Genomic DNA, 24,286 nt, shown 5'->3' with positions numbered 1-24,286 from the left:
TTTTGGCTTCTGTTTGTTCCCTAGCACTTAGATTTATGGTTGCCACCCGCCCAACCCACCCCACCCCAAGAAAATGAAGGTTCAGTGACTCTAGGAACCTACCTGCTTTCATCTCCCCAAGGGATTTGTTCATACACCATTTGGTAGGCACTTACAGAGTCCCTCTGAGGCACTGGGGATCCTTCACTGCCTGAGGGGTTCCACCACCATGTCAGTAGCTGGAATCCAAGGCCACGTGGCCATCCTGCAGTTAAGGAGTAGGAAGGGCCCCTGCCATGGCTTATGCACCTTGCCCCAGACTCCTTGCTCCAGGGCTTCAGTGGCCATCTGAGAGATGCCTAGTGAGTCCAAATGTGATCAATTTCTACTATGAGAAAAGTGGGTGACCTGGGGTATTTGGCAGGGCAAACCTTGGCTTAGGACCCCTGCTCTGCCATTTGATGGCTGAAAGCTTTGTCAATCACATTAACTCTCAGCCTTAGTTTCCCTTTGTGAAATGACAGTCATAGCCCGTCCTCTTCTTAGGCTGATGAGAGTATGAAGATTTGGAATCTCCTCCTGGTTTTGCATAACCTGTGGGAAGCATGTATCCTGATGATTTCACTTGAACCAGGGAATCCGGGCCACTGGCTTCAGGACTTGGTGCTATCTAATTATAGCCTCCTTGGGCAGGTTCCTTGGCCTTGGCTTTGACCTGTGTCACTCAGGCTGCAGGGGTTCTATTTTCAGTTGAGGAAGTAGCAAAAAAGGGTTAGGGACTCACTTAAGGTCATTCCAGGTTCAAAAGTAGAAAGAATCAGTGCCCCAGAGGTCAGGCCTGGGTGACCATTATGAAGAAAATACAGCGTGTCCTGTGTTCCCTTTCCCCTGCATCAGGAGCTCCCAGGCCCAGCAGGCCCAGTCCTGGCTGTGACACTTCTCCTCTGAGAAGCTCTTAACTGCACACCCTTGTTGACTGGAGCTCATGTCTGCAGTGAGGTGCTGGCCTGGAGTGGGTCGGCTGCTTCCCATCTGTGCACCCCTCGCCCTGGCTGGCCCTTGGTGGTGGTTTCCTCTGAAAGCTTTTCCTTTCCCAAACCTCTGCAGCCCCCTCCCTGGCTGCCTGCCTGGGACCACACAGCAGAGCCCTGGAAGAAACAGATGGCAATTTGGGTCCTGGCTCTGGGCTGGGAAGGGGGCCGTGGGTCTTGGGTGTAGCATGGTGTTTCCTCTGAAGGATTAGAGAGGTGGGGAGTGGAGTTCTGTCCTGTGGTTCTCACATTGGCCTTTCTCCTTCAGGGTCAGGATATGCATGGAGAGACTGAGGCCACTGAGAGCTTTGACGACCTGGAAGCAGAGGTCCACTTCTCAGGGACACAGGCGTCTGGATCTTCTGCAGACTTCTCTGTCACCTCCACTCTTGACCAGTCACTGTCTCCTCCTCTGGGTCATGCCCACAGCGAGGGCCCAGCTCCTGCCTATGTTGCCAGTGGACCCTTTAGGGAAACTGGGCTCCCGGGCCAGGGAGCCTCCCCTCTGGGCAGAGTTAACGGGAGATTCTTTGCAGAACCCAGAGACTTATTCTCTGCCCCCGGCTTCCAGCGAAGGTTCTTCCACCAGGACCAGTCCCCAGTGGGGGGCCTCACGGCTGAGGACATTGAGAAGGCCCGGCAGGCCAAGGGTCGCCCTGAGAGCAAACCACACAAGCAGATGGTGTGTCTGGGAGGCCCCTTGGTGTGGGGCTGGGCGGTTCCCACTCACCGTGGTATTGGTGTCAGCTTCCCCTTTGGGGATTTTTTGTGGGTGTTGTGGTTGGGTTTTTAGGAATGTGGTGGCCTCTTGGTGGAATGTGCTGTCAGGTAGAACTGCTGCCTTTTGGGGTGGAATGGGATGTGGGGGCAGTGTGAACCCCCGAGGTTGGTCTTATCCCTGTTTGCTGATTATATAAGTCTCTCTCTTCTCCCTCCAGCTCAGTGAGCGGGCTCGGGAGCGGAAGGTGCCAGTTACACGAATTGGGCGGCTGGCCAACTTTGGAGGTAAGGTGGCCATGTGTGCCAAGTCAGTCCTGGGCAAGGAAAGCTGGGGCTACCGTGGGGCCTGCCTGGAGGTGGGAGTGGGTGGGGACCCAGCCATGTTCTGGGAGGGGGCAGCAGGTGGAGGTATCTGCCCTTGCCTTGACTGTTGGGGGAATGAATGTTTTCCACAGCTGATGACCCAGTTTCTGGACTCTAGCTCTGTCTGGGCTCACCCCTGGGGCTGGGGTGTGACTGATCCCTTGCCGTGCGCTGCAGCCTGAACTCCTTGGCAGGTCTCACTTGGGAGGGGGAGTCTCTGCAGCGTCACCCTTTCCTCCTGCCCTAGCCTCACTCCTGATAGCTGTTTGGAAGCCTCTCCAGGAAGGAGGCTGCTTTCGAAGTCTCTTCCATCATACATGCTGGTCATCAGTGCCGCCTCTTCTCTTTTAAAAGCCCCCCTGTACTAGTCCGCTTTCCCGTCACTGTGATACGATACCTGAGATAATCAACTTAAAAGGGGGAAAGATTTATTTTGGCACATGATTTCAGAAGTTTCATTCCATGGTAGCTTGAGTCTGTTTACTTTGGGCCTGTGGTGACCTGGTACCTTGTGGCGAGGGCATGTGTCAGGAAGAGCTGCTCACTTCATGGTGGTCAGGAAGTGAAGAGACAGGAAGGGGCCAGAGTCTCGGTATTCCCTTCAAGGACACACCACCAATGGCCTAACTTCCTATCACTAGGCCCCACCTCCTAAAGGCCCACAGATGGAGACCAAGCCTCCAACACATGGTCCTTTAAAAGCACTCAGGGTCTGGATATGGCATCCGTCCTTCTTGTCCAGGACTGGCTGTTGGCAGGGGCCCACACACTGCTCTCCCGACAGCAAGGTGCTCAGGAGCTGGACCAGCGTGTGTGTTCTGTGTTAAGTGTACAGAGAAGACTAAGCTAATTGGGTAGTTTTCCCAGTGGTAATGTTTTGTTCCATAATTGTCATCTTAAAATTTGGCATCCTCTGCTTCTTTACTGTTCAAGAATTTAGTAAAAAGTGTCATTTGAGTTAAAGCACGGGTTACCCTTTCAAGCAGTTCCCCATAGACCATAATAACTTCCTGGGGTTCTTCCACCAGAATGTGTTTGAGAGTCACTGTCATGATGGCCTTTGATGGTTCCGCAGAGATTTGGCATGCTCCTCCCTTTGCACGTGGCCAGTAGTTGTCCAGCACTTATTTCTGTTCCTGGAGGTTCTCCTTGTCCCTGTGAGTTGGAGGCAGGACACCTGTGGTTTTCCTCTGTAACCCTCCTCCTCCTTGCTTCACTGTTGCCTAAGGTGAGCCCTGTGCCCAGGAGGCTGAGCTGACTGTTTTAGGCTGGGTGTGTTCCTCTCCTGGGAGTCTGCTAGGGGCAGGAGAAGAGGCAGTGGGGTAATGAAAGCCTCTGTTTGGGAAACGTGGCCAGAATGAAAGTCTTGATGGCAAATTAGAATTCGATGCAACACATGAAGCCCAGGTAAGGCTGGCAGGTTAAGGACAAGACTGAAGTGGAAGGAGTTACATGGGAAGATGTGGAGGAAAAAGAACACAGGGTGGGCAGCTCTCCTCAGAGGGTGGTGATATGGGCAGCCAGAGGGAGCCTGGGTTGGGGTGAGGAGAAGCCCTGGTCTTGGCAGGAGCTTTGCACAGATCTTTTGGCTTCTTGAGCCTTTGTTGACAGCACTTGGTGCCTGGAGCCATCCTGGGGAGTGTGCTGGAGGTTGCCCACAGCTGTGATGTGGAGCCGCCCACATTGTTGTCCAAGCAACAGGTTGGAGTTTCAGGTTGGAGTTGGCAGGATTGGAGCAAAGAGGAGCCCGGTCATGAAAGAATGTGCTCTTCTGGCCTCAAAGGCTAATTTGCAGCCATTTGTCCCACCCAAAGGGTTTCAGACTGTAAATTATGACCTTTTAATGAATGCAAAATCAAAAAGTCAATTAAGTGGACGTAGCTCAGTGGTAGAGCACTTGCCTTGCCTGTGCCAGGCCCTGAGTCTGAGCCATAGCACACACCACACCACACCATATGTGCGTGCTTGCACATGTTAAATGGAAAGAATTTGAATAAGAATGATCAGAATTAATATCAAGATCCTTATAACCATACACATTAGGAAAGGATTATTTTTGTTTCGGAGACATGGACACATGGTGTAAGTGTGCCCTTCTCCACGGTGTGAAACGCGAGGCTCACTGGTGAGTCCACACAGTTTGAAGCAGTGTTGTTCTACCTTGTTCTGAAAATACTTCTAACCTTTTCCCCCTCATTAGAGGTGACATGTTTTTGAAACGTAGACTGATAGGGGATGAGCTTTTACAATAGAAGTAGGAAGGAAAGGGCTTGCTCTAGATCTGAGGCAGGTAGTGTTGCTGAAGGGACGCAGACAGCTATTTGAGGAGGTTAGCTGCGGGTGGTTTGCAATTTCAGTGGCTCTTTTTGATGCTGAGATGTTGATTAAAATCCTAAGTCCAGTTTGGCTACGAGACATTATGACTATTACGCTATGAGCAGCATGGTCTTTGGATATTAGATTTTGCTAAAGAAATTGTGAAACATTGGGTCATTTATTGGATTTGGGGTCAGAACTGAACTTCAGGTAACTGCAGAAGAACAAAGGACCTTTATTCTCCCAAGATAAAGAATGAGAGGGTGAAAGCTTGCTGTACCTCTTGGTTTCCAGACAATGGTTGAGACTGCTGTGGCTTGCCAGGGGTAGTGCAGAGCGTCCCATGGTGGTGATGCCCTTGGTCACTTGGTTGGAGGAGAGTGGCAGAGTAGTAGGGGCTGGTGGGTCAGGGAGTGTCCACCCCCTCTGTGCAGAGTCATATTCTCCAGCCTACTGGCATGATACCTCCTTTGCTGATAGGGCTGTGTCTAAGGCTGACCCTGTTAGGTCTCACCTCAAGGACTATCATGCAGTGACACCAGGGTGCCCAGGGACTTTTTCTTCCTGCTAGTCCTCTTCCAGGTGCGTGTTTACTGCAGTGAGATAGATGCGCTCTGGATACAGAAGAAAAGGTGCAGCCTGCCTCTGCTTTCTCAGGAGGAATCTTTAAAAGGGGCTTTTTGTGTATTTTGCCGCTCAGAAACTCGGTGTCTCAGGTGAGAGTATTGTTATTCTCTGTAGCTACAGATGAGGAAGCTGAGCTAGGACGTTGTCCAGGCCACATGCATGTTTGTGACAGCTCTAGGACCTCAGCCCAGGCCTCTGTCATGTGTGTGGAAGTCTGAGCTGACTGGCCCTGTGGTTAGGCCACCTTGTTCCCCCGACAGCCAGCAGAGGAGCCGTGTGAGATGTCCCCACCTCTTCGCTTGTCCTCTTATGGGAATGGAGGACAGATCTGAGAGTCTATGAGAACAAGCCTTGGAGAACTTCTCTCCTGCTCTTTCCTGTTTCCCTTGCTTCTGTGTGGAGGCTGAAGCCCCCTCCCCAGACCCTGTCTTCTCCTGGGGCTCAGGGTGGCTGTAGGATGCCAGATGGTGGTAGAGACAGAGACTGCATCACCAAGGATTCTGGAAGCAAAGGAAAATATCCCTGACCCTGTACTGTGTGTGGATCAGATGGATCATTCGATGTATTAAGGAAAACAGGACCTGGGCTTGGGGTGCCGTTCAGTGGTAGAGTGCTTATGCAGCATGTGTGAGGCCCTGGGTTCTGTCCCAGCACTGCAAAAAAAAAAAAAAAAAAAAAGCAAGGCTCAGGACAGTGGCTGGCACAGTGTGTCATGTGAGTGTGCTGCTGGGGTCATCCTTAGGTACGCATGCCCCTTGCCACTGCAGCCTCCCTTCACCTTGCTGTGTGAACAGGTGAAGCCAAGGCTGCAGGATCACTGCCTCCGTGGGTGTGTCTGCCCTCAAGTGCTTTCCATCCGGCCTCTCAGAAAGGGCCCCGTTTGTTCGGAGGCGTTTTGTGTTTTGCTTTTTTCACTTCTGGTATCTGGGAAGAGTCCCAGGGACTACTCAGGGAGGACCTTGCTTGGCTCTGACCTCCAGAGGGACTGGAGGGAGGAAGAGGCCTATCAAGGGAGGCCTGGGCTCCCAGATATCATCACCCTGAGCAGGCCCAGGGTGCCCTGGCTTTGGGGAGCCCTGCTCCCTGCTACTCCTACTGCAGAACCTTGCTTTGTGAGAGAGATGGCAGGAGCTTTCTCAGAGAAGGCAGGCACCTTCATAGGCCAGGAGGGAGGCTTGGCTGCTGACAGGGACCTCGGGGATATCTTTCTTCAGGACTTCTTTTGTGGGCTAAGCATCTTAGAACAGGGAGCGGTGCTCTTTCCTGAGGCCTCAGGGTACAGAGGTGGGACCCTCCTGGAGGGGCAGAAATTTGAGTGTGGGCACTTCATGAGGATGGGGGGGGGGCATCCTAGCTGAGCCATCCATCTTCCTGGAACTGCCACCAAGTCCCACCTATTTCTGGAAAAATGCAGAACTGGCTGGGGTTCTGAGAGTCCCAGGTCCAGGATAGGTGTGTGGGGGAGGAGCCAGTTTATTCTAGATTCATTGAGAGCAGGAGCTGGAGAGGCCAAGGTCAAAGCTTTTGGCCACCTGGGCTCATTTTCATTAGCTGGGCTGTCGGCTGTGGGGAACCTGTCTGTCTGTGTGGCACTGGGACTGTCCTGGGGGACATATAGGGCCATTGAAGAAGCCTGAGCTCTCCTTTGTAGAATGTCCCTTTGAGGATTTTTTTAATGACAGATTCTTATCATTACAGAGCATTGACTCTGTCTGGGAGCATGGAAATGGCCAGTTTGACAGAACATTTGAGGGGTTCAGCCACAGGGTAGTAGGGGAACATGCTTCTGCCTCCAAGGGACCAGACTGAATGACTGACCTCTGATGACATCTGCCTCTTTTGTGGGCTTGTCTCTGGACTTGGTCTAGGCAGAGAAGAATCTGGATGCAGAAAAACATTACTGAAGATTGCTAAGGTGTGAAGGTCAATATTATCTGCTATCTTACTAAGATAACGTGCAGGGTAGGGTAAGGTAGGCAGGTGGTAGAAAATTAATGTTTAATCAGGGACTCCGCCTCCCAGCTCTGTGCCCAGTGCCCTCTGGAGCTGGGGCTAGAGATACGTCCAAGAGAAGACAGCTGGTGTACCCACCAACATCTAGACCTGCCCTCGGTGGTGTGTTTACTTTCCTGCCTAAGGACGTTTACTGAAGCTGGCTTCTTCCTGCAATTGCCAGAGCTTGACTTGGTGACAGTATATTGCTTCCAGTACACTGAGCCTTTGAAATGTGTCTGGTCTAAAGTGCTGAGAGTATGTATAATCCATTCAGTATTTTGGAGACTTAGTATAAATGCACACAAATGTAAAATATCTCTAATAATTTTATGTTTATTATTGACATGATACTATTTTGGATATATTGGGTTAAATGAAATATATTAGAATTCATTTCAGATATTTCTTGCTTTTTTTAAAGTGGAGCTATTAGAAAATTTGAAGTATCTATGGCTTATGTTAGATTTCTTTTGCTTGGCACTGGCCTGACCATTTTGAATAGGCTCACTGTAAATAAAACGCTCTTGTAACAGTACCATTTGTAACAAACAGTACCCTGTGCCTGCCCTCCTGTGAGCACTTTTTCCCCTTTAATCCTCACAACCAGGGGTGAGGCAGGAGCTGCTGTCACAGCCCATGAAGTAGAGGGTGCACTGCCACCTAGTGGTGGGTAAAATGTATTGAAAAACGTTTTAAATTGAGTTAAGTTCTGACTTTTAAATTTCTTATTCATGAGATAGATAAACTTTTTAGTAAATAGAATATTTTCTTAAAAGTAATGCATCATTGCTATAGAAAATTTGTAAAATGAAGATATGGATGTAGATTCCCTTGCTTCTTAAACAGCACCCAGTGGCAACCACCCACTCTGGGCAGGTTGTGCTCCTGGAGGCTGCTCACCCTGAGGCTGCTCATCCTGGGGCAGGTGGTATCTTTCCTCCAAGTCAGCGTGCTCATCACATGCTCAACATTTTCTCCACTAATTGTGTGCCTGCCCTGGGCAGCCAGCTAGAAGTGAGTTTGAAATGAGAAGACACAGACCCTGAGCAGCTGCAGGGGCTCTCTGTGACACAGGCTGAACCTGCTGGGCTCCAGGAGATGGGTTTTACTGAACGGTGAGGACTGTCCACGATTTTACTTGTGGACAAGCAAGGTGTTAATGAGTTTTGATTTACAAGATTGCAGAAGGGGTTGCGAGGGCCCCGCTGTCCTCAGACTATTGTCAGTGCTGGCTACCAGGAGGGCAAGGTGGGAACTGCAGCTCCCACAAGTCCCCGTGGCCTTGCTATGGGGACATTCTTTCTTCTGCATTTGCAGATGGTTCCAGCTCCCCCCACCCGTTGCTTTACGTTACTTCAGGGATTCCTTAGAGAATTCTAGGTTCCTGGAGGCTTTTCCTCCAGACTTGAAGCCGGTGGTACATGCCTCAGTGGGTGCCCTCTGTTGCCAGGTGCCTTGGCCCACAGACCATGCCTGGTCCATCTTCCCATTTGTGCCTGTTCTTCTCAATGTGTTTCCAGCAGGTGCCACCTGGGGGTCTGTGTGTCTGCCCCAGGTCTGTAGGTTACCAGAGGTGATGGAGGTGGGGGATGCACAGACTTTTTCACAGGAAACACCTCCCTAATGTTCTCTTGAAACCACTAATGGCTATTTCCCACCCCATCCCCCTTTTCAAAATACTGGGTGCCAGCAAGAGGGTCCCTGGTGAGCTATAGCAGTGTCTGCCTGGACCTGGTGGCAATGGTGGCCCCAGCCCTGTATGAGCACTTAGTGTCTGTTCCCTCCTCCTTCCTTGCAGGTCTGGCCGTGGGCCTGGGCTTTGGGGCACTGGCGGAGGTTGCCAAGAAGAGTCTGCGCCCTGAGACCACAGGTGAGCTAGACCCTGTGTGGGAGGGGCAGAGGGGCTCTGGAATATGGAGCCCATTGGCTCCCAGGGCTCCAGAACTTGGAGCCTGGATGTCCTTACAATCAGATTCTCCTGCTCTAGAGTGTTTGCAGCTGGAAGGCAGCATTCTCCAGCCTTGGCTGGCACCTAGCCCTTGCTGGTTCCCTCTGGCTGCCCACATATCCACTTCACACCTACTACCACCTTGTGCTCTGCACTCACTTCCTGTCTTGCTCTCCCAGGTGCCTCTGGGGTCGGTTGGTCTGGCCTGTCAGGTGCCCTCTTCCCTGTGGGTAAAGATGTAGGTGTTTCGGACAGACCCACAGGGTCCTTTCCTTGCTGACTCTGATCTGGGGAGGGCATAGCTTCTCCAGAGACTCTGGTCTCTAGGGCAGAGATACAAAACCTTTGTCCTCTGCCTCCCAGGTCCAGGACCACAGTCAGGTCAGAATGATTGTGTAGAACACTGGTGTGATGGCCAGCTGTGGGCTGGCACTCTGGAGAGTGTTCTGTAGACTGACCACACTGAAGCCCTGGGAAGCGCTAGATGTTGTGATGGTGGCCAGGGGGAGCAGTTGAGGCTCTGGCTGCCTCCTATCTTGGATGTGCCAATGTGCCCGCCTCCCCAGACTTCTCCAGAAAGGGTTAGAAAGGTGGCTATGAAGTCAACCCAGCAGAGTTGTACCTAAGCAGGCTCCTGGGGCTGTTGTGGGCAGCATGATAGAGCTGTCTGCTCAATGGATTTCCCAAATATACTTGTAGTTCCAGGCTGGGCTCCTCTCGGTTCTTTCAGGACACATCAGCTCATTATGGTGACTCACACCTCCATCCCGCCCAGGGGGCCCTCCTGCCAGCTACCTGGATGACCCTCTTCAACTGTAGCATTAGCCCCATTCCCACAGACACCTGAGGACTGGGGACATGGGGCACCTTGTGCGTCCTTAGAAGGGCCCTGGAGGATGGAGGAATTAGCAAGGATATTTTTAGTGCTGGTGCTGAAACACTTTGGGATATGAAGCCTAGGTTTCTTTGGAACGAGAAGCCAGGGCTCCTCAGGGCCAGCATCCCTCCTGCCTGCAGCCCAGAGCTGGCTGTTCTCCACCCCACCTCTTCAAGCAGAGAAGAGGCCAGCCTGGCTCCAAGGTTACAGTTGGTGTCCTTTGTCAGGGACAGTGGTAACCCGAAGCTGAGGGTGAAGGGGCCCAAGTTCATTAGTCCTGCAAGTAGGGGCTCCAGTCAGGGTGGGATGCCCTGGGCAACCCCATGTTGCACTCCACCTGCCTGAGCAGGCCAGCTGAGCTCTGCCCTGGGGGGACTGCTCTGGCATTGGGGGTGTGCCACTAGGCCTATGGTGCGTCCTGGTCCCCTGGGTTGTTATGAGCTGGGGGTGTTCCTCCAGCCTGTGAGGATTGGCCAGCTTTGGGGAGGGCTACATGAGAAACCCCAGATTGGGCCAGGCACTGTTCCCCAAACTCAGAAGCTCTGAGGCTAGCCCAGTCCTGGTCTGCATATTGTTAGGAGAAAAACCTCCCTCTTGGGCTTTGTGCAGTGCCCTCTCCCAGGTTCCCTCCCTTTCCTGCCTCTTTAGCCCCAGGCTCCTCAGGGGCTATGAGGGGCTGTCTTCCCTCAGCTCTGGCCCTCTGCTATTGCCAGGGACCCTTCTATCCTTCCAGTGGGTCATAGTTTGGCCCCTCAGGGTAGCTCAGCCTTTTTCTGTGGAGCTAAAATCTCTTACCTTCCCAGACTCCATCCTGCTGTCTGGGACCTGGGAGGAGCCTCCCTCTTTCCCGCATACCCACCTGCAGCCGGCAGGTCCTCTGTTCCTCTGAGCGTTTCCTCTCCAGAGCCTTCCCTGAGCAGCCCACCTGCCCTGGTTTGTCAGAGTCCATGTTAGACATGGCCCTGGGCAGAGGGAAGGGGCACAGTCCTACTCTGAGCATTGTATCTCTCATCACATCCCAAAGTGTTCCAGCACTAACACTAAAAACGCCCTTGCTGAATCCTCTGTCCTTTCCAGGCCCCTAGTGATGGGAGTTGAGGCAGGCGCCAGGCACTGTGGGAGCTGGAGAAGGATCTTCTGATCTAACTAGACTCAGAGGAAAGAGGGCAGGAAAAGCCCTGAATGTCACAAAAGCTGAAAGCCCAGCCAGGAGCACCACTGAGGGGGCCCTGGACCCTAAACCCCAGCTCAGGCCTCTCCCCACCTCTGCATGAGGGCAGACTCCACATTTAGGCAGAGGGCCTATTCCCTCTGGCCATGACACTGGCTGGCAGCAGGGTTCAGCTGGCCACCTCTTGCTCTTTGGAGTCATCGCCTGACACCTGGCTACTCTCCAGTGTCACCTGGGACCTTGGGGTTACTGCATGTTCCCATGGCCATCTGGCTGCACTGGGCTGTGGGGCCTGTGGGCAGAGAGGAGATGCAGCAACCAGCTGGCAACCAGCTGGGCTGGGGCTGTCGACCCTCAGTGCCTGTCCCTTGACTGTAGTTATTTGGCCCAGTGTGGCATATGGACACTGCTCCTCGGGGTGCAGAGGACCTTCAGTCAGTAAACCAAGTGGGGGACACAGACTTTTCTTGTCTGGGTGCTATGGGGCCTTCCAGCTCTCCCCCCTCTCCTGCCCCCTCCTGTAGCACCTCGTGGAGGGAGAGACCCTGTAGGTGTGTGCATTAGAAGGGGCCAGAGGCGGGTCTGGGGGGCCAGCTGTCCTGGGGAGCCTCGCAGTGTCACAGAGGTGGAGGTGTATGGATTGTGGCGTTAACTGCATTACCAGTTGGGTGGGTACCCAGGAGGCCACAGACACTGGCTGAGCTTCCCTCGGTCATGCTTGATGTGGGCTTTTCCTTCATTGCATTCCCAGTGTGTGGTGACCCTTCTGCCCACAGGGAAGAAAGCCGTGCTGGATTCCAGCCCCTTCCTGTCAGAAGCGAATGCAGAGCGCATTGTGAGCACGCTGTGTAAGGTGCGCGGGGCAGCGCTGAAGCTGGGCCAGATGCTGAGCATCCAGGGTGAGTGATGGTGGTCTCTGTTCCTGCTCCAGGGCTCCTGGGTAGCTCAGGTAGGGGACAGTGGTGTAGAGCTTTGGCTCACTGAGACCTCAGCAGTAGGGTGTGGGGGTGGGAGGGATATTTGCTGGCCACTGACTTTTGCTTGCCCTGTCCTGGGAGACCAGGCTGGGCAGGGTGTTTGGACAGCGTCTTCCATAGGAGCCTGCTGTCGTGTTTCTTGCTTCTTTGTGGGTGTTTGGGAAGCCCAGAGGTTATCACACATCTCTGCAGTTGACACAAGACTGTCCTCTGCACCCTGTTGTGTTGGTCACAGGGAACTTCTTGGGGACCTCCTGAGCCATGGTGACAGTGGCAGCATTAGGTGTAGGGTCACATTCATGGTTCAGAGAATGGAAGGCAGTGACCAAGGAGGTTGGCTCCGAGAGGCATTGTCGAGGGGTCCTCTGGCCTTCAGCAGAGTCCCATGGGGAAGAGCAGCCTCGAAGCAGCACTCAGTGGAAACAGGTTGCCTCTTGGGCAGTCAGACCACTGCCCACCCAAGGTCAAACCAGGTGCTAATACTTAAGGTGGTATGGGGCGTGGGCGCTGGTGTCCTGCAGCTGGGTGAGAACTTTTCAGAGGGCCTGTGGGCAGCACGTATCTGCCTTGATCCATCCGTGCTCAGACCTGTGGCTGCCGCGGTCCTGTCCGCTGACTCACTTAAGGGCAGACTTGGGCGGGTGTAGCTGGGTGCCAGCTGCTGGGCTTCATCCTGGGATTCCTGTGGCTGGCAGCTACATGGGGCCAAGGCAAGCAAGGTCGGGCTGGGGAGCTGTGAGGGAACATGCACGTGACTATCAGGCCACCTACCCCAGCACTGTTCCCAAAGACTTTGGAAAACAACCTTACTGCCTGGGGAGGTGTTTTTGAGACACTGCCCCAGAGAACTAGCAGTGTCCACGTGTTGTGACTCCAAGTAGGAATGAAACATGTAGAAAAAAGGTCAGGGGGACTGGTTGTCTGGTGGTAGTCAGATTCTAGGTGGTTTTAATCTTCTTCCAAATGGAAAAACTTGACATGTTATGTCTACAGTCACCCCTTCTCAGGTCACTGGGGTGAGTTTGGGACCCCGCCTGGGCCTTGTAGCTGAGGTCAAAGGGCTTGGAAGGCCAGGCCTTGCAGTTGCTCTCTTGCCCTGTTGCTGCTGGGGAGGGCTGAAGTGGCCGGGGTGCATTTGTCTCTGGAGTCGGCTGGCCAGTACCCTAGGAGTGTGCCCACCCCAGCGTAGTGCTCCAGTGTCCCCTCCAGAGTCCTTGTGCATACCCTCAGGAGCCTGGGTGTGCCAGGTAGGAAAGGTGCCCCAGGGTAGGGTAGGAGGAAGGGCCGCTGTGTGGTCTGGGGCCTGCTGCTTGTCTTGTCTGAACCTCGCGTATTTCACCGTGAGGGGAGGGTGAAGCAGATCTTGGCCTCACAGTGCAGGCTGACTGGTGGCCCTGCCACTAGCCCGGGTTTCCCATGTGCATTCTAGACGACGCCTTCATCAACCCCCATCTGGCCAGGATCTTCGAGCGGGTGCGGCAGAGCGCCGACTTCATGCCACTGAAGCAGATGACGGTAAGGTGGGCGGGGGGTGCCTGCCCGGCAGCTTGGGAGCCTCTCAGGGTGGGACAGGCGGTGAGGCTGCCTGTGCTCATGGCCCTTCCCTGGCCCCTCTGCAGAAAACTCTCAACAATGATCTGGGCCCCAGCTGGAGGGACAAGCTGGAGTACTTTGAGGAACGCCCCTTTGCAGCCGCCTCCATTGGGCAGGTGCACTTGGCCCGCATGAAGGGTGGCCGTGAGGTGGCCATGAAGATTCAGGTGGGTGCCTCAGTGTGCATTAGATCCCATGGGAGTGGGTGCTGCAGATGGTGGGGTCGGGCCCTGCTGTGGCACCTCTGCACCCCACACCCCTCAGCCTTGCAGGTACTGGGTGCTCTAGAAGTTTTTGCTAAAGGAGTGAGTGTGGCTCAGGATGGCTGGGGACAGTGACTGCCTTCCTTTGGGGGCCTAAGCTGAAGGGAGGGGGCTGAGTTGGTAGTGGTTCCTAGGGATGGGACAAGTAGAAGGTGGAGAACAGGGTTGCACTGGGTCATAGCTTGGTTAGTTCAAGGTGACGGGCCTGGACGTGGCTGGGAAGCTCAGGGGTGGTAGGGATATCGGCCTCAGGGACCCTCCCATCTGCCTGGAATAGCTCCCCTTCTCTCCCACGCAGTACCCTGGTGTGGCCCAGAGCATCAACAGTGACGTCAACAACCTCATGACTGTGCTGAACATGAGCAACATGCTTCCAGAAGGTCTGAGGCAGGGTTGCTGGTTAAGGGTAGGAGTCGGGTGGCAGGTGCTTTGGCTGGACTGTGGGGACTGGATGGGGACTTCCCTGCAGAGCCCTTCCCAATCCTGACACCCTCCTCCCTGGCCCAGGCCTGTTCCCTGAGCACCTGATCGATGTGCTGAGGCGTGAGCTGGCCTTGGAGTGTGACTACCAGCGGGAAGCCGCCTGTGCCAGGAAGTTTAGGTGCAGCTCCTTGCTGGGCCCCTTCCCTGTGGGCCCCTCTGGGAGGCACAGGGGGCTGCTCTGGGGATGGAGTTCCCTCCAGCTCTGAGAGTGGTTAGCTTTGGTCAGGACTGGGCCTGTGGCCACATCCTCCTCACAAAGATCAGGGTCTCTGTCTGTGTGGGGGTGTTCTGGGAGGGTGGGGCTGCGGAGGGTCTAGGGCATGTGTGACCTCCTGCCTGTACCCAGGGAGCTGCTGAAAGACCACCCCTTCTTCTACGTGCCTGAGATCGTGGATGAGCTCTGCAGCCCCCATGTGCTGACCACAGAGCTGGTGTCCGGCTTCCCTCTGGACCAGGCTGAAGGGCTAAGCCAGGAGGTTCGGAACGAGGTGTGTCTTAGCCTGAGTTAGCAGACAGGGTGGGGACTGAGCCATCCCTGCTCTGCTGGCTATTGACGTGTGGATGGAGGCCTCAGAGCCCCCAAGGTGCTCCCTATGGATGGGTGACAGGAGGGCAGCTACCTCTCCTGCTGGGTGGTTCCATTTTCTTGGGGTGGAAGGTGGGAGTTAGGAACTTCCCAGGCTGGACTCACAGGTCACTAGGCAGTTTGGTACCACTTGATGCAAGCCCCACACCCTGTCTCCAGATCTGCTACAACATACTGGTCCTGTGTCTGAGGGAGCTGTTCGAGTTCCACTTCATGCAGACAGACCCCAACTGGTCCAACTTCTTTTATGACCCTGAGCAGCACAAGGTGAGCCCCAGCCTTTCCCTTGCTTGGGGAACATCATCAGTGGGCAGGAGGCTCTGGGGTCCTCAAGAAATTATCCTCCTCCCATCCCCAGCCAGGCAAACCTTCCTGTGTCTCCATCCGCAGGTGGCTCTTCTGGACTTTGGGGCAACACGGGAATATGACAGATCCTTCACTGACCTCTATATTCAGGTAAAGTTGGGAGAGGGGCCTGGCCTTGCCCCATGTTTTTCTGAGGCTAGGACCAGAGGTTGGGGCCTTGGAGGGAGAAGGAATGATTGGGCTTCTGCTTCCCATTTCGGAAGATGGGGATCCCAGTGTGGCTCTTGAGGCCAGCAGCACAGGCTGTGGCCTCAAGGCCAGGGCTTTTGTGGAAGGAAAGTAGCAGGATGAGCATGAGGTGTCCAGTTTTGGGCATTTGGCTCCCTGGGAGCTTAGGAGCATCCTTTCTGTGCTTCTTCACAGATCATTAGGGCTGCTGCTGACAGGGACAGGGAGGCTGTGAAGCAGAAGTCCATAGAGATGAAGTTTCTCACGGGCTATGAGGTCAAGGTGAGTGGTGTTACTGGGGCCTCCATGGAACCTGCTCATGTGGGCACAGCTTCCTGTGAGGTGGATCTAGGTGGGGACATGGACTATATTTTTCCTTTGAAGCAGAACCTTAGTATATAAAGGGATGAAAACATAGGGTACAGCTGCCCTCCAGGGTCTTCACAAGCTCTGAGCCTTGTTGGACACAGTCTTAAACTCAGGACTTGTGCTCTGCATGAACTTCTCGGGGCAGGCACTCAGAGACTGAGGGCAGTGACTCAGTCAGGTGGGAATGCAGGTTTCTATGAGGGAAGCTGGGATGAGGCCCGGGCCCTTTAAATACTTCCCTTTACCCAGAAGCCACCCTGGGAGCAGCACTTTTCCTTAGTGCTGGGAAAGGGGTTAGAGATCCAAATCTGGTCTTGGATTCATGCCTAGTAAGACTGTGACTTCAGCAAGTTAGTGTGGGTGACCCTTATTTCTTTCTGAAAAGTGGAGCTATTTACCTCAAAAGCCCTCAGTGGACAGCAGCTCCCATTTTCTTTGTGGTGCTTACCCCACCCACCTTGGGTGTTCTGTGGGCTGTCCCTCTCCCATGCCCTGCTGGCAACTAGTTAGCGTCACATGTGCCCAGTGTGGGGGAGAGCAGAGGCCTGCACTAGGCAGGTGACCTCTGGCTGTGTGCTGGGCTGACGCTGGCAGGCTCATTCAGGCCCGTGGATTCTTCTTTCTGGTTAGAACGATTGTCTAAAATCTTTGAACTCAAGTGCCTTCAGTCAGGGCTTATACTCCTTTTTCTGCCACAGACCCCACTACTCCCTTTGGTCTCACCTCAATCCCAGTTGACATTAATGGTTTCCCAGTCTCTCTGGGTTTGAGTTTATGCCTGTTAATCTAGTTAAAAACGACCAGAACCCTCAGTCTTGAATGCTAACAGCTTTAATAAGAACTCTGTGCTAGGGCACTGTGTAGGACCCCCAGGTCTGAGGGATCTTGAGGTTTATTCCTGTTTGCCTTTCTTGTCTTTCCCCAGGCCATGGAAGATGCCCATTTGGATGCCATCCTCATCCTAGGAGAGGCCTTTGCCTCTGATGAGCCCTTTGATTTTGGCACCCAGAGCACCACTGAGAAGATCCACAATCTGATCCCCATCATGCTGAAGCACCGCCTTGTTCCCCCACCTGAGGAGACCTACTCCCTGCACAGGAAGATGGGTGGCTCCTTCCTCATCTGCTCCAAGCTGAAGGCCCGCTTCTCTTGCAAAGCCATGTTTGAAGAGGCCTACAGCAACTACTGCAAGAGGCAGGCCGAGCAGCAGTAGCCAGCTGCTCTGTCATCAGCAGGTGGCCAGCAGATGTGTGTGTGCTGGTGCTCTGCTCTGCTCACTCCTCTGCCCGGAGGGAGTGGGGTGGGTTCTGAGTGGGAGAGGAGGGTGGGGAGCCCACAGTGCTCTAGTGGTTTCCACTGCTGGAGGAGTGGAGAAGTCCAGGAAGGAAAATGAGACCCCACCATTCCATCAGAACCTGCCTGTCATATATTCAGCCCCTGAAATAACTAGGAAAAAAGGCAGTTTTATTTTTTCCCCTTTTTCTAAAGTGAATGTTAACCAGAAAAGAGGGGGTTCTTACTTCCTTCAAATCCCTGCCACTGAAACAAAATGAAAAATGGAAGCAGAGAAGCACTTTTGGATTGTGTGTGTGTGTGTGTTTCTAGATGAGATTTGTGTTTCTGCTGTTTTTGACTCCAGCCTGTGGTCTGGAGCTGGGAGAAATGCCACTCCGAACAGTGCCGGTGACTGTAGCCATGTCACCTGGGCCTGCTCTGGTTGGGACATCTGAATGTTTCCAGAGAACTGCTGCCACAAGGGGAGAGCCAGGAGCAGCAGAGGGAGAGAGGCCTGCTGTACCCACTAGGGCCTGAGAGGAGATGCACTGCTGCCACCCACGCACCAAAAGGGTCAGCATAGGCTGTTTTTTGTACAAATCTTGTTATCAAATTTCAGTTCAATTAAAAAGAAGTGCTTGTGAAAAGTGCTTTGAGGACTGGACCATTTTCTCTGTGCTTTAAGAACTGGGGGGAATGATGGGGGTCCCCCATCATCACCATGGTGATCCTTTCCCTTTACAGGGTGCTCAGATCAGTGTGCCTCTGGGCCTGCACACCTGTTCCCAGCTAAGGCCCTGGGCACCTGCACCAGGAGGGCTCACCACATTCAGGGCTAAGGGGAGTGGTGCCCCGCCCCCACAACCATTCCTGAAGCCACTGTGCACTGCCATGCTGGCAGCTGTGGAAAGAGACATACCTACCTGCAGGGCTGGTGCCAGGTCAAATCACAGCAAAACCTGCTCTAGAGATGGGTACAGTTGAGGGACACTCCTGAAAAGTGGCTTCTCCTAAGGGAAATTTGGGAATGACAAGTACTGGACATGCTAGGCTCCAGGACAGGATAAAGAGGTCGGGCTGGTCCCTAGAAGGCCTTCCAATATCACCAGCACCCAGTGGCACCAGCCAGTCCCACATGAGTGCTCATCCTCTTAAAAGGTACAAGTTTTTCTTCAGCACCTCCACAGACCTGGAGCAACCACCATGCAGCGTTCATAGAAGAAGGTCCCCAACTGGTCCCAGTTTGGTACAGTCTCCTCACTGCAATAACCTGAACAAATAAGGCAAAGAGTGTGCAGGGGAAGAAGGGGGAAAATAACAAGTATTTGTTTCTCCAAGAACAACTAAGCCAAACTGCCAGGAGAAAAGGGTTTCTTTTTTGTTTTTGTTTTTAAAGAGAGTGAGAGAATTTTTTAATTTTCAGCAGACACAACACAACATCATTGTCTGTGGTGCTGAGGATCGAACCCGGGCTGCACGCATGCCAGGCAAGCATGCTACCGCTTGAGCCACATCCCCAGCCCAGGAGAAGAGGGTTTTAAAAGGGAAATTAAGTAGTTTTTTGCATCCCAAGTCTGAGAGCCAGCTAAAAACTATAAGATTCTTGGTTAAGATGACAGTGAAAATCACTAAATTGTAGATAATAATCCTGATCCCTGAGCAATGTCTGCTCTGCACCTGGGCACACACTCATTTTTCTTTTATACCTATTGTGATTTTTTTCAGTATTGACACCAATGATTCTCCCTGTTCCTGCATTCACACTGAAAGACTCTTTGTATCCCTAACATCCAGTGAAGGGCTGCCCACTGTAACAGTGCATAAAGTATGTTACTGTTGGTGGTGGTGGTTAACACCAGAATACTAAGCCATAGGCAAACATTCTAAGTATGTCCATGTACTAACTCCTGACACATTTTAGAGGAAAAAACTAAGATTTGGGTTCAGTGACTTGCTGAACATCAAGAACCAAGTGGTGGAAACAGGATTTGGAATAAGACAGTCTGGTCTTACAGCCCATGTTAAGTCCACTCTAAACCAAGGTCTGGCAAACTACAATTCATGGGCCAAGTATGGCCCACTGCATCATTGAAGATTACTGGAACACAGACACTTTGTTCATCATAGCATCATTTCCGTACTACACTAGCAGAGTTGCTGCAACAAAGACTATACGTAGCCCACAAAGCCAAAAGTATTGACTGTCCCTTTACAGAAAGTCTGCTAACCCCTGTTCTGCTGCCCCTAAAGCACAGCATACATTGTAAGAAGCCAACTTATCAATAACATGTCAATTACATGGGAAACGGAAACAGGGAGGGTTATCAAGAGTAATGGTTTAGTTGCGGCCAGTTTCAGCTTTCTTTTAGGACAAGCCCCAGCCTTTCCTGTGTGTCCTTAAACTGTTCTAACTTACCCAAAGCATGAGCACCCACTCTTGTCCTCTGTGGTTGCTGATTCTCTGCAGCAAGAAGACATGAAATGGAGCTGCTGGCACATTTATACCATCAAGGCCACCACTCAAGCCACCTGCAGGGAGCTTAGCTTTGCAGATGTAAATGGAAGCAACAATATCCAGGAAGTTTTGACTAGAAGAGGGGAGGTGAAAGTTTCAAGGGAAATGAACATTATTCTTATCAGATATAAAAGGACAACTTAGAAAGTTCCAGATTAAACCATGGGGACAAAGTAACCCCAAGTCCTTGGAGTGTAAGGAAGAAGTATGGACAAGTGACTAACAGAAAGCAGGGGTAAGCGAGACACCAAGAATCAGGCAGCTTTTTTCTGTTCCTCAGACTTTAAAATGGGTAAAAAAAAAAAAAAAAAAAGATAAATACTTCAATTGTAACAGTTCCCTGTTTTATTGCAGTACATCAAAGTCTGGTTAATATTAAGTGATACCAACATAAAATATTCATGAGAAGTCTTTTGTTAACATTTTTGACTATCCCACCTTAAATATTTCTGTGCAAAAGAATCCACATCATTGTTTGGTAGCAGATAATCTCTTATAAAGTTCCCTAAGACATTGGGGGCATAAAAACAAACAAAAGAAGTGATAAGAGGTGAAAGCAATATCTTTTCCCCTTCCATACACACATATCAGTCAGCATTATATTCTAAACAAAAATGATTACACCTAGGCCATGCAAAACTGTACAATAATATTACAATGAGGAAAAAAAACCCTAAAAATCTATAAAATAAATGATATTATCCTATCAAATAAAAAGGCAGGTCATTTTGCTTTCATGAGACATCAAGGTTGATTCGTGGTGGTCAGTCCGCTCTGCAAATGCAGTGGTGGCCTCTTGTGTAATGGTCATCCTTGGGGTAGTAGAGAAGCAGCTGGCCTGCTGCTGGTGCTGGTGGAAGACAGTGCTCCCCTGAAGCAGGGCCCTCCTTATCCAGCAGGACTCAACAAAGAACTCTGGATTTGAGGAACAATGAAGGTCATAACAAGGAAAGAGGCTTTCAATGAAATGCCATGAAGCTTATCTAATTCAGGGGCGGGCTTGGGAGAGGTGAGGAAGGAAGTGCTCAATTAATTCCCTGTTGTACCCAATGGACTTGGGCTATAGCAAAGCGTGACTTACAGCAAGAGCGTCAGGCTGCTCCGAGTGTCTCTCTGGAGTGGGTGATGGCCTCTGCCAGGCCCACTGAATTGGGAGACTAGTATGTGGTCACTGCCAAGGCTGGCGAATGGCCCTGGGTGTTGGGTCATCTGTCCACCCCCACTCTGGCGTTTCCTTAATGATACCTGAGATTCCAAACGAACCAACTGCTCTTTCTTAGAAATAGATGTGGCCACTAAATAACATAACATGATGCTAATCATATGGAAGGAGAGGGAGGCTGAGAGTCAGTGGGGAACGAGATTGTTGCTGTAAACATAACAGGAATTTCATATTCTCCCCTGAAGCCTGGATACAAGAATTGGCTGGAAAATCAAATAGATGGGCCCTTTTTAGTTGTATCTCGCAGCCTTAAAGTTGTGCTCCCTGGGAAAGAATGTAAGTTGCTAAGTTTAAGTGTAATAGGTATACATGTGTGTGTGTATTTTAATTATGAAAGAAGTGAAATCTGCTTTAGCAATCATTTCACGAGGAAGGCTTTTGTTTTTGGCAAAAGAAATATATATGTATATGTAAAATTTTGTACACCCAAAAAGCACAGGATAAGATTTGCCAGAACTTAAGGATAAGTAACACACTGGCTGGACATGGATAGCACCAAACACCAACATGTAGACACTATGCAGAAATGCCTCTGAATGCATTGTTTTCTATGGAGAAATTAATTTGTTGCCGTACACATTTCTAAGATGTCCTGCATGAAAAAAGGACGATTTCAGATAGCAACAAAATACCTTTCCTGTGATCTTTGTTAATGGACACCTCTGAATGATCTTTGTTTTTCATTTCCTGGAGCCTGTTTCTGGTCTTTTCAGATCATTCTTCTCAGAAGCTTCATATTTAAGGGTGGGATAAGCATACCAGGATGATCATTATCTTGGGAAAATCTCCCCCAAAACAACTACTCCCCTGGCAAAGAACCACTCCACTCAAAGTCCTGACTTTTGAGTCTAAGCATATTTAGGACTCCTCTCTCATGGTGCGAGACAATTTATGATTACAGTGGGAAATTCACAGCCCTGTGGTGCAAACCACTGGTTACCATGAATCAGCTGCCCATCAGTCTGACACTGAGATGAGCTTGTCTTTGGGGGCACTCACTCACTCATTTGCCCTGCTGGGAGGCTAAGGAGTAGTAGGACTGATGGGAGTGGAACCTAAAGTTCAGGTAGGTTTTGATTCTAAAAGCACATATAGGCAACAAAAACTCACAACTAGTTGTCAAAACTACAAACTAATTGTTTAGTGAGGGTGAGAAGAGTGGGGAGCAGGTGGTCATAATTGGCTAGCTAGTTGATTCCTTTTCATGCAAAGTGTCAAGTTTAAGCAGCTACCAGAGTAGTACATAATGGCAATGACCACATTTGGGGTCTGAACCTTGATAATTAGATGAACAGAAGCATTTTTGAGATACTTCTTTTTTCCAAAAGCAAAAATGTTTGGAAGATTAGAACTAAAGCAGTGATTTATGCCCATTCAAAATAAAATATAATCAGACTTGAGCCAGCAGCAAATTTAGAACGTTTCAGTATCAAAGCAATTGTTTTAAGCACTTCAATCTAATCCCCCAAAGGATCCTTTCTTTCATTTAATATCAGTAGCCCTTTCTCCATAAAGTAGTGTGCACGTAGAAACAGCACGGCCTGGGCAGCAGGCTGTGGCAGGCTGGCCCAAGTTCTGCTGATGTAAAATGCCAGGTACCTGTGCTGAGATGGCCACGGCACCCCCAAGTGGCAACTGTAGAATTTTCTTCATTTTAGCTGAATTTTATAGGGAGGAGAAAATTGTTTCTATTTCTCCCAGAAACCTGTGTGAAAAGTAAAAGTGAGGCAGATTTTCTTTGCTTCAATGAGCTATTTTTATTTTTATCTCTTTCTCTACTCATATACTTAAGTGGTGAAATTACTGTGTAGAACTAAATTCTTCTGGTTCTTCATTTCATTTCCTAGTGGCAAGTACAACAGCAGGAATTCAAAAAGAAATGTAACAAAATAACATAGCAACTGAGGGAGAATTCAGTGGAAAGGCCTGCGGGGCCAGCTTCCTGCCTGCCTACTGGCTTCCTCACTCATTCTTGCCTACACAGGAGAAAGAGTATTTGGTTGAGGTTGAGCAAGTCCTTGCTTCTGAGGTTTCATATTATCTGTAAGTCTTTTTTCCCAGGCTTACCTAAGGACTCTGTCACCCACCCTCAACAAGTCTCCTTCGAAAGCCATTTCCATACCTGGGCCAGACTACCTCACCATACCCTTAGGAGGAACTGGATTTGCCCAAGAAACACAGCACTTCTATGAACTTTTTATGGACTTTCAAAACCCATGAAATTCCTGTGCCCTTCCAGATGGAAGGAATCACATGGTAACAGAATCATATTACTACATTCATCTGCAGCAGATAGCAAAATATAGTAAGAAGTGAGAAGTGTGGTTCACACTATTGCTAGAAAAAGAAGTGTTTTGGGTAGAGGTGAGTGTTTTTTTTTGAAACTGAGTGGCTTTAAATGTTAAAACACTGGTACCCAGGTTGTACTATAAACCAACAAAGCCAGAGTCTCCAAATGTTCCCTAGAAGCTCCCAAGGTGGCCACAGCCTGTCACTGGTCTTGAGGACAGGGCACCACAAGGATGGGGATTTCTCTACTCTCCCTCCACAAATGTCAGCTTGAGGCCTTTCTACCCTGTACATGACTTAGCTGGGAAACAGACAAAAAACAACACATTGCTTTAAATTAAATGATCTCTTTCTCTCATATATGCATCCATCTTTCATTGAATACAAGATGCTTCTTTTGACTATGTACATTCAGTATTTAACTTCTACATTTATGTATTTATTTAAACTCTGTATTGTAGTAAAATATGCATTGTTTTAATCTGTGAGGATTTCCTGGCAACAACTGGACTGACACTGGCTTGCTCAGCAACCTTTCCAAGGACACGGTCCCTCCGGCGTGCAGAATCCCATGTACTATCTGAGGCTACATTGAGGAGCTATTGTGAAAACGAGATCTGTCTAATCTTACTCTTATCACTTATATTTGTGTAGTCTACTGCAACTACCTTTTGGGAAGGGGTGAAATGTTACTGAAAGCAACTCTAAGTGTACGGAATGAATCGACATTGACCTCAGCTGCTTGCCGAAGCCTGCCTGTTGTGGCTGTTAGGTAAGGGAGCATGATCTGCCAGGTGTGTCTTCAGAACTGCTGAGTCCCTACCCTGCTACTGCTGCCAGCTCCTGGTGGGTTTCCAGGCTGAGGTGGAGGGAGGAGATGCAAGTGAGGGAAGAGGCAGTAGGGGGTGCTGGGGTGAGGGCCACCCTGGGCTTACGGGTCCCAGCTCCCACGGTCGGTGCTCTCCAGAGAGAGGCTCTTGGTCTTTCGGGGTGAAACTGGGCTTGGGGGGCTGCTCAGGTTGGAACTGTTGGAAGCTGTGGAATGCCTTGGAGAATCAGAGTCCTATAAGGATCAAAGTAAAAAAAGGTAAATGGATGGATCTGGAGACTATCATGCTAAATTGAAATAAGCCAATCCCAAAAAACCAAAGGT

The 24,286-nt window shown here is 50.9% G+C and overlaps 2 protein-coding genes across 12 annotated transcripts in view; one reads left to right on the top strand and one right to left on the bottom strand.

Moving 5' to 3' along the window:
* Coq8a (coenzyme Q8A) overlaps positions 1-17,757 on the top strand; it is a 35,925-nt gene extending 18,168 nt beyond the window's left edge. For all 4 annotated transcript variants that reach the window (XM_076832323.1, XM_076832319.1, XM_076832320.1 and 1 more), the window contains 13 exons: positions 1,279-1,692; positions 1,949-2,015; positions 8,830-8,901; positions 11,804-11,926; positions 13,434-13,519; positions 13,624-13,764; positions 14,159-14,240; positions 14,368-14,461; positions 14,690-14,831; positions 15,089-15,196; positions 15,320-15,385; positions 15,659-15,745; positions 16,758-17,757. In XM_076832323.1, coding sequence (XP_076688438.1) covers positions 1,279-1,692; positions 1,949-2,015; positions 8,830-8,901; positions 11,804-11,926; positions 13,434-13,519; positions 13,624-13,764; positions 14,159-14,240; positions 14,368-14,461; positions 14,690-14,831; positions 15,089-15,196; positions 15,320-15,385; positions 15,659-15,745; positions 16,758-17,045 — 1,770 coding nt within the window. In that variant the 3' untranslated portion in view covers positions 17,046-17,757. The remainder of the gene's footprint in view (positions 1-1,278; positions 1,693-1,948; positions 2,016-8,829; positions 8,902-11,803; positions 11,927-13,433; positions 13,520-13,623; positions 13,765-14,158; positions 14,241-14,367; positions 14,462-14,689; positions 14,832-15,088; positions 15,197-15,319; positions 15,386-15,658; positions 15,746-16,757) is intronic.
* A 2,192-nt stretch (positions 17,758-19,949) lies between these two features.
* The window catches only part of Cdc42bpa (CDC42 binding protein kinase alpha), a 323,243-nt gene continuing 318,906 nt past the window's right edge, over positions 19,950-24,286 (bottom strand). For all 8 annotated transcript variants that reach the window (XM_076831690.1, XM_076831691.1, XM_076831694.1 and 5 more), the window contains one exon: positions 19,950-24,196. In XM_076831690.1, coding sequence (XP_076687805.1) covers positions 24,065-24,196 — 132 coding nt within the window. In that variant the 3' untranslated portion in view covers positions 19,950-24,064. The remainder of the gene's footprint in view (positions 24,197-24,286) is intronic.

Source organism: Callospermophilus lateralis, chromosome 13 (assembly GCF_048772815.1).
Source record: "Callospermophilus lateralis isolate mCalLat2 chromosome 13, mCalLat2.hap1, whole genome shotgun sequence".
Classification (NCBI taxonomy): Eukaryota; Metazoa; Chordata; class Mammalia; order Rodentia; family Sciuridae; genus Callospermophilus; species Callospermophilus lateralis.
Note: the sequence above shows the minus strand (reverse complement) of the source record. Positions and strands in the feature narration are given on the sequence as shown.